Raw genomic sequence first — 9761 nt, forward strand, 5'->3', positions numbered from 1 at the left:
CCGAATAGTTTTCCTTAATAAAGACTCCCATCTCTAGTCTCTACTCACAAAAAGAATCGACCAAAATCCAAACCGAACTTTTTTCTTCTCTGCCTTTATTTTTAAATTTCTCCCCTGCTCACTTTGTTAATTACTTTTTCTTATTCTTCTCTCATTATTGTCCACCTGATTTCTCCTCTACAATATTTTACTTGCAAGATGTAGTGTATTTCTGGTATCTAGATGTACAACAAACTCGTCTCTATGGAGTTCCAAGAAGTTAAACAAAATTAATCATCTCCAAGGATATCGATTAGAGCAGGCATATGCCAAACGTGAATACCACCTGAAGCCACAGGACACCCGATCTTGGGTGAAATAAATTTAGGGTTATACATGATTTTAAGAGGATAAACAACATGGTGGGTGTATATTCTTGGTTTTCACAATAGGCCTGAAAGAAGTAGTCTGCATGCTGCTCATCCTTTATAATATGTTTGGTTCCTGGCTCTTTTATTCTCTCCCGATATGATTCTATATATCAAACAATCAGACAAAGATAAGTTCAATTCACAAACAAGCAAAGCCTACAAAGACAATATATAAAATGAAAGTGGTCATCAAAAAAAAATAATATAACATTACTTTTGCAAGCAGTGAAGTAGAATCTCGGGTCGCTATTCAAAGTAACTAAGATGAACATGCCTTAACAATTAAATCCTACAACAACAACCCTTCCTATACACTCTAAGTTGTAGAGCTCCGTCTGCTATTCGCTGAAGATACTTAATCTTTACCCAAATAGTTTGGATCGCTCATACAAATCGAGTAACCCTAAATATACCTAACGGCTGCAGATAAACTTTTAATCACATTGGTCACAAATTGAGTATGAAGAAAATTGTTAGAATTCCCCAATTTCAGAGTTCATCTTGAGAAAATTCCCCAAGTTTTTAAATTAGTGGAAATGCCCCGATCCGGTACTTTTTACATCCAAACTGGTTAAGTAATGAATTAGGCACAATGTGACTCCTTATGTTTGAAAAAAATGATAAGAAATGCCCTTCAGGATTCAGGATTAAGGTTTAGGGGTTCAGGGTTCGGGTGATGATGGTGAAAGCGGTTCTGGTGGTGGCGGCTATTCTGGTAGTGGTGGTGGCGGTGGAAATTCTAGGGGTGGCGGCAATGGTGCTGGCGGCGGCGATGATGGTGTATGTGGTGGTGGCTGTGGTGGTTCATGTGGAGGTGGTGCTCCTTATTTTATCCACCTTTCTCGCATCTAAATAGAATGGATGAACCCTCATTCTTATGCACCACCCTTGCAATCACAACAACCACTTGTTTTGTATACTGATCTTACGACACCATTCTATAACGTCTTCCTCTTCAATCAAATGTATACACACAACAAACAAATATATATCAACGCTAACATTACAAAATGACAAACTAACCTATATATCACGTAAAAAATAGCGCGTACACTATATTATATGTTGTAAAACAATCAGTTGAATCAAAGCCAACAACATCTATAGGTTCCGGTTGCTCTATATTCCGTTGGTTACCGACATCTAAAATTGTCTCATCCTCTTTTTTTTCATTATAGATTATGTCTTCAGCTGATTCAAATTCGGAACGACAGACTAATGAGTGGTGAAGTACCTATAAAAAAATGTCAGGCATCTCAAGTTGTTCACTCCATAAAAACCATAAAGTACTACTACAGTCGTCCAGAAACTACCATGTGCGCAACTACCTAGTGTCCAGGTACGACCGACTATTCCTATACATAGTCATCCAGGTCTGGATGACTAGAACACATTATGGTCATCCAGAAATCGATGACCAGTTGAGCGAAAATTAAAACAAGAAAACGAAAAAAACCATAATTAAACTATCAAAATGAATCACTTAGTTACCTCCAAACCTTCTTATGTGAATGTCCTTTCAGTTAGATTAACATAATCTTGTTGGATGTTTGATTCATCTAAGGTTTTGATATTTTGCCTAGATTTTCAATCGTGGAATCTTTCATAATAATGATTTACGGATTATTTGTCGATTAAATCATTGATTTCCGACGATTTAAATGATAAGAAGAAATAATGAATTTGAATATAATAATATACTAATTGAACATATTTGTAACCTAGGGTTAATACCTTTTTAATGGTTTTTTAGTGAAAACAAAGATTAATGGAGAAGAAGACAAACTAGAAGACAAACTAGAGCGGTGATAGTTATACAATGGATTTCTATTAATTAATACTCGATATTATTTTATAAACTTTCTTAAATAATATTTTTAACAGGTCCCAATTTGGGAAAAATGTGCCAAATTAATAATTCGCTAAATTTATAAGACAATACATTTTTTATTATCTGTAGTAGACCCCATATGAAATGTAAATTAATAATTCATTATATATAATCAATACATTAATGTTTTATGAAGTTTTTTTGAAAAATGATTCAATTGTTTTCTGTTTTTTGTTAAAATCAATATCACATTGAATTTCATCTATAATTTTTCTTATCATCATAAAAAATTATGGTGTTTTTTCCTCATAGCAAAAAATTATTTAATGTGATTGTCTCTTTAACAACTTTGTTTCGTGAAGGGGGATCTATTGTAAAACTTTCATCATCTTCTTTTCCATCTTTATCAGTTCCCATAACACTAAATTATTTCTCCACCAGTCAACAATTCGGTAACTTCATTTTCTTCCGGGTGTTCAAGACATCTTGACATTCATTGAATTGTAATAACCCAACTTTTCAATCAAAGTTTGCAAGTCTTGAGGATATCACCATCTAATTGTTCATCCGAATTGTCTAAAATTGTGTCATCAAACTTTACAATGAAGCAAAGTGGGAGACTAGAGAGTGCGTTGAAGAATTTTGTATTCTACAATATTTATTTATAAAATAATTATTTTAATTACTATGTAGCGAAATCTAATTCAAATTCAGTTAGGCTGCACTATGTAGCGAAATCTAATTACTATGGTCTTCCATATCGCTTTAGAGTAGTGATATCTCTTAGCTACACTTTAAAGTTGATCACATATGATCCACCTTGTAGCTAAGGTAAATCACACGGATATTCATTTTTTATGTGATTTTCTATTTTACGGAAACTGAGTATCCGTGCAATATTTAACGGATACTCAGTATCCATTTTGGTTTTCACTATTTTATGTTAATACTTTTCTTTTTCACTATTATTATTTTACTAAAGCTCTTCTTTTTACTAGACGGATACTCAAATTGTACTACTTCTATGTTGTTTAGCTAAAGGATGATTTTTTGACGCATTTCGCTACGCTTCAAATAAGGGATAGCTAAGGGGTATCCCTTAACATAGTGCTTGGCCTTAAGAGCTAGCACTATGGTGACCTCCATCCCTTCCCTATCCCTCAAATGTAGGGAAGGAATAGCACAAGGAAGGCAACCACACTATGGTGCCCTCTTATTCCTTCCCTACACGAAACGGCTACTGAGTAGCCGTATTTTTTTTTCCATTTTTTTTTCTATGGGAATTTATTTGTCTAGGTAAAAAAAGATACATAATAGGTAAAAAAGTAGATATGATAGATAAAAAAGGAGTATTAAGAAAAAGTGAAAATGGAAAATTTTAAGGTAAAACTTTAAAAACCAAAAAAAATGTTACGGCTACTCAGTAGTCGTAAAGTGTAAATAAATACCGCAACTGAGTAGCCGTGTGATTTCTCTTCCCTACAAGAGGGATCAAATATAATCCTCCAAGTAGGGAAGGGAAGGGATGTCCCTACTCGTGTAGGGATATGGGAGACCATAGCACATGAGTTTTTGAGGTTTTGAGGGATAGAGAGAGGGATAGGGAAGGGATGAACCCCTCCATAGTGCCAGCTCTAAGGGATGGCTAAGGGATATCCCTTCATCATAGTGCTTGGCCTTATACTTGGCAAAAGAAAAAAAAATCAAATTCAGTCTCTCTTCATTCATCCCCCTTCTCCTTTCACTCCTATGGATTTCACATCCAATTACGATATCACCCAAACCGCAAATTTCATACACATTGGAAATTTCACCAGAGTTGCTTTACAGGTAAATTATTTATCATCTTCATCTCTTAAACCCTAGAAAAACTCAAACTTTGTTTTGCCCCCGGTTTTAAGTTTGATTTTTGTTTCTGTGTACCTGTAGTTTCCAGACAATTTATTGAAGGATTCGATTAAAGTTGGGGGTGAACTTAGAAAGGAGCTTAATTTACTAACTAATAGAAAAGAATCATCAGATGATAGAAAAGAAATTGGGCTGTATGTATTGGCAGATACTACGTATGGGAGTTGTTGTGTTGATGAAGTTGGTGCTTCACATGTTGATGCTGATTGTGTTGTTCATTATGGTCATACTTGCTTAAGCCCGTCAGTATTTCTCCATATTTTTTTTATCTGAAAATTAGATCTTTATTGGATTTGTTGATTGAGTTCAATTTGGGGTTTTAAGGTTTTTAGCATGTTTTTCATTCTGGTTTTATTACTTGTTGTGTGTAGAACTACAACTTTACCGGCGTTTTGTGTTTTTGGAAAAGCGTCTATTGATATCTCTGATTGCGCCAAGTGTTTATCAGATTGCTTATTGACAAGTGACAAACCTGTTCTGGTATGTATTAGATTCTCATTTGAAAATTTGGTCTCCCGATTATGTTCTATTGTTTTTGTTCGCGTTGAATTCAATATTGCCAGCTAGTGCTCGGAAAAGTTCAATGGTTCTGCTAATTTGTTGTCTGAGTTATGTGTTTATCCGATATGCAGGTTCTTTATGGACTTGAATATGCACATGCATTAGAATCATTGAGAACAGAATCATCATTACATTATGGAACTGAAGGCAGTTCGCAGCTTCATTTTGCGGATGTTACTAGTTCGGTTATTAATCCATTACAAAGTAAAACACCTAGTGTGAAGCTTGAATCTTCAAATGGCTGTACTCCAAATGGAAGTCATGATGATTGCAAAGGAACAGATTCTACATTAGATGGTTTTAAACATTCCATTGGAGGCTTGACTTGGAATTTGCCCCAAGGCCACAAGATGGAGGGCTACATGCTCTTTTGGATAGGCTCAGAGAATCCTGCCTTTTCAAATCTTGTGCTCACCTACTATAGCAGCGATATAGGTATGTTTTTCATGTTTTTTTTTGAGATTTGCTCCTTCTTAAATGGCTTTTGAAGCCGCCATTTAAATGGTGTCTGGGAGTTTGAATTTTGTTGACAATGGTTTCAGTCAGATATGATCCTGTGGAAAATTATATAATGAAAGACGTGTCTCAAACAAAAAAGATTCTTCAGCATAAGTATTACTACTAAATGATTCTCATCTTGTCTTTCAGATGGTAGGTGTACGTATGTTGCTAGAAGTTATATCTAATATAGACATGTGTTTGTGTAGGTATTATATTGTCGAGAAAGCAAAGGATGCTAACATTATCGGGATTTTGGTCGGTACTCTTGGTGTAGGTATGTTCCATAATAGAGTTATTATCACACTATACTTGTAAATATATTTGTGCAGATTACTCAACTATTACTTCATTTGGACTGGAAACTTTGGACTTGAAACCCTAGATGTTTAGCTAAATTTAATCTCAGTTTCTTCAGATCTTTATAGAACTTAGTAGTTCAAGATTCGGTGATGTGTCACAACACGGTTATTTAACTACGGAACCAGACTGAGTTTTCTATTTGGCAAATGTGAATGCAGCTGGTTATCTTAATATGATTAATCAAATGAAAGCTCTCATTTCCAGAGCAGGGAAAAAGGCGTATACTCTTCTTATGGGAAAGCCAAACCCTGCAAAACTAGCTAACTTTCCGGAGGTAAATAATTTTATCCAGACATCCAAATCGTTGCCATGTTCAACTGCTTGGGATGACCACGGATGGAGTACCTGACAAAATTTGCTTCATTGTGGGCAGTGTGATGTTTTTATTTATGTCTCTTGTGCCCAAACTGCACTTTTGGATAGCAAAGATTTCTTATCTCCAGTGATTACACCTTATGAAGCTGTTCTTGCTTTCAACAGGTAGCTTATAATCGACTTTATCTATTCTTTACTAGACATTCCAAATTATTTAGCTGTTTGCATACTTCGTTATGCGGAGTTACATTGTCTGTTCCTTCCATTTATTTTTGGAAGTGTAGCATCCATAGGTATTTGCAATATCTTGGAATTCAATCTGGTTGGAAGCCTCCTATCATGTTCAGAATTTCATTATGTTAATAAAATAGTTGACATTTAGTTGAATTTGCTCATTCTTACTAGTGACTCTGCAGAGGGAGTCACTGGACTGGGGAATATGTGATAGGCTTCCAGGATTTGATGACATCTGCTCAGTTTAATGTTGATGGAGGGCCCGAAGAAGCTCATTTTTCCTTCATGAAGGGTTGTTATGTAGAAGATTTCAATCAGCAAGGTCTCTGTAATTTTTTTTTATCTCCCTATATATATGTGTGTTGCATGTGTGTGTGTGTGTGTTTTTCTCAGTGTCTGTGTATGCACACACCATGTTTCCTGTGTTTAAGTATGATATTTGACCTGCAAGTGAAACCTAAGATCTACACCATCAAGTTGTGATGAAGGGCGATATCAGAATCGGCTATCTAATTTCTGTCTGTTGACACATATCCATCATTGCCATCATAAGCTCTAATCAACTAGTGCCCGTATTTATTTAGTATAATTCATTAGGATCTTCTTTTAATTCCCTTCAAACGAGATCTGCAAACTCTTACATTTGCACTGAATTTTGTGTTCCTGTTTTGTGTAAATGCTTAGCACTTAAGTCTCTGTTATAGTTTACTAACATGTGAAGAATTAGCAGAATCAATAAACGGCGGTGAAGATAAGGAAAGAGCATCAACAGATCTAGCTGAGGCAACTGACAAGGCATTACAACTGCACGACAAGTATCCCAAGTCCATAATTAAAGGAACGGCTAAATCTGGAGCAGAGTTCTTCAGTTCACGCTCATATCAGGGTCTCGAAATGCAAACTGATGATTCAGTACCTCGTACATTTGTCACAGGAAGAACAGGAAGAGCAGCAGGTTACACGAGTGAGCCAAATGAAAAACAAAATTCATGATCAGCATACAACCAACAATGCCGAGTAAGTTCATCTCAGCGGATCTTGTTCCCACTTTCAGCGCAAGCAAACAAGCCAATATGGAGCAACAGAAGAGTGAGGTGATATGCACGGTAGAAGTTGTGCTTTCTTTGATTGGCATTCCAAAAGCCAGAAAGCCTCGTCTGGCTTTCTGGCACACAAAATTCATGATCAGCACACAAGCAACAATGCCAAGTAAGTTCATCTCAGCAGATCTTGTTCCCACTTTCAGCACAAGCAATCAAGCCAATATGGAGTAACAGAAGAGTGAGATATGCATGGTAGAACCTGGCATTCCAAAAGCCAGAAAGCCTCATCTGGTTGTAAAACCAGGAAGCATCATGATCCTATTGTAACAAATATTTTTTTCGACTCTGTTGGCATTTTTTTTTTAAATGTTACATATAGACCCAACCAATTAGCATCCCTCGATGGGGGAAGAGGGAAATAGGTTTTCTTAGCAACAGAATATTAATGTAGGAGTCCCATTTTTTTTCCTCCAGCTAACATTATTCTACACTTTTCCAACAACACTGCCGACATAAGCCAACCGAGATCTTATAAGCTAATGCTTCTCTTTCTACAGCTTCCAAAACAAGGTGAAGTGCAATTAAGGAACCACCCAGGAGTAAGGCACTGATTTCGGATTCTGACTCCCCATGTTGATTCTTCTGGTGAACCTTTCTGGTTCAGTTTGCCAGGGCCTGAGTCTGAAATCTTAACAAACTTGACTCATTTTGAAATTCTTCTAGTGCACCTTTCTGATTCAGTTTGCCAGGGCCGGAGTCTGGACTCTTAGCAAACTTGACTCATTTTAAGAATAGGGTCATGGAAAACTGGTCAAATATGTGCCTAAAGAATTAGAGCCTGTTTGGTATAGTTTTCAAAAACAGTTTTCTGTTTTTAAAAACAGAGAAAATAGAAAGCAGAAGAAGACGCGTTTGGTAGGGACATTTTCAGAAAATATTTTCTATTTGTTTTCTGTTTTTGAAAATAAAATAATAAAAAAAACAACATATTATTGTTTTCTGTGTTTTTTTTTTGTTCCTTCTTCTTCTTTTCTAAACAAAGTAAGAGATCGGGGGAATGACTGCAAGTGGGTCATGGCCAGTATCACTATTTCTTAGATGAGTCTTTACATTTGATCTGATTTAGTTGATTTTTCTTAGTTTTCAAAAACAATTTTTATCCTACCAAACAATTTTTAGAAAATTAAAACAAAGAAAAAGGTATGTTTTTAAAACTGTAGAAAACTATTTAAAAATCGTACCAAACAGGCTCTTAAATTTCTGTCCCAAAAGGAAATAATTGCACTAATCTTAAGACTTAATTAAAATCTCAATACGAATTTTAGCTTGTTAAGAGAATCAGACCTCAAACCATGAAATAAAAAAACAAACGAGGTGATATCTGAGTTGGGCTGAGTCCGATTTAGACTCGAGTCAACGAAAAACAAACAAGATGATCAATCTAACGCATGATAACATTCTTATTTCTTTTTCTCTCTTAAAAATAAAATTTGAACCCTTTGTGTGTCGTTATAATACAAGAAAGCAAGTAAAGAATGGACTACAAATCCTTTATAGTTATGTATTTGTGCCCATGCCCGCCCAAGTTAGTTTGGGTTGGTAAGATTTTTGGACATGCTCGACCAACATTCTGAATAACATTTCCCATCCCTGCTCAACGTTCGGGTTGGGCATAGGTTGGGTGGGTTGATCTAACCCAAGTCCCTCCCCTAATATAAACTCAATTGTTTTTACTGTTATGATCAAGGCTTATTTGGAAATTAATGTATAATCAGTTACGAAAAATCCCAAAGATATGCAATGAACGTTATTTCTGAATTCGACAAATACCAACTGCATTCCTAAACCGAAGTCACTCTTACAGGGGTTAGTCAAATGAGATTTCTATATACTTTCATATACTTTTTATTCGAGTGACTCCCGGAGATTTACTAAAAATATAGAGATTTCTGGCGATTCTCTGAGAATATTGTAGTGAGTCTCTATGAATTGTAGGGAAAAAAATGAGATTTGAAAAGAGTCTTTGTGATTTGTATAGAAATGAAAACTATACTATCTAATTAAAAATTCAAAACATCTACTGATTTTTCTTATTATGCACATCATAATGTTTATAAAAGTACCATAAATACATAGTAAAATATGTCTTCATTGTCAAAATAAAATCTCACTATTTTTTCTTCTCTATAAATCACAGAGGCTCTTTTCATTTTTTTTTTAATTATGCACGTTATAATAATGTTAATAAAAGTACCATGAATATCAAGTAAAATATGTGTCATTGTCAAAATAAATCTCAATGTTGTCCTCTGCCTAAGTTATTATACTCTTTATTCTATTTATCCCACATTTTATTTGCTACGTCCGCCACTGGTTAGCATCTTCTCGTTGTAAATGGTCAATTCTTTGGTCATCAGTTCAAACAAAAAAAAAGAAAAAAAAATTGGTCATGCTCTCAAAAACAAGTATTTACCATATTTCCAAGTCTCCCAAAATATCACCTCTTGGGGAGAGATTTCAACCATGCTTATTTTCCAAAAAATATCTCTCCAAGTCTCTCAAAAACACAAATCAATGACTTTCAATTCTCATTCGAAT

The 9761-nt window shown here is 35.2% G+C and overlaps 1 protein-coding gene across 1 annotated transcript; it reads left to right on the forward strand.

Moving 5' to 3' along the window:
• Positions 1-3949: 3949 nt before the first annotated feature.
• LOC113275772 (2-(3-amino-3-carboxypropyl)histidine synthase subunit 2-like) lies at positions 3950-7421 on the forward strand. Its single transcript, XM_026525336.1, has 10 exons — positions 3950-4071; positions 4171-4391; positions 4521-4629; positions 4782-5145; positions 5253-5322; positions 5418-5485; positions 5730-5845; positions 5945-6051; positions 6303-6442; positions 6851-7421. The coding sequence occupies exons 1-10, from the start codon at positions 3991-3993 to the stop codon at positions 7111-7113; spliced, it is 1539 nt and encodes a 512-aa protein (XP_026381121.1). The 5' UTR covers positions 3950-3990; the 3' UTR covers positions 7114-7421.
• Positions 7422-9761: the final 2340 nt, after the last annotated feature.

This window comes from Papaver somniferum, chromosome 4, assembly GCF_003573695.1.
Source record: "Papaver somniferum cultivar HN1 chromosome 4, ASM357369v1, whole genome shotgun sequence".
Taxonomy (NCBI): domain Eukaryota; kingdom Viridiplantae; phylum Streptophyta; class Magnoliopsida; order Ranunculales; family Papaveraceae; genus Papaver; species Papaver somniferum.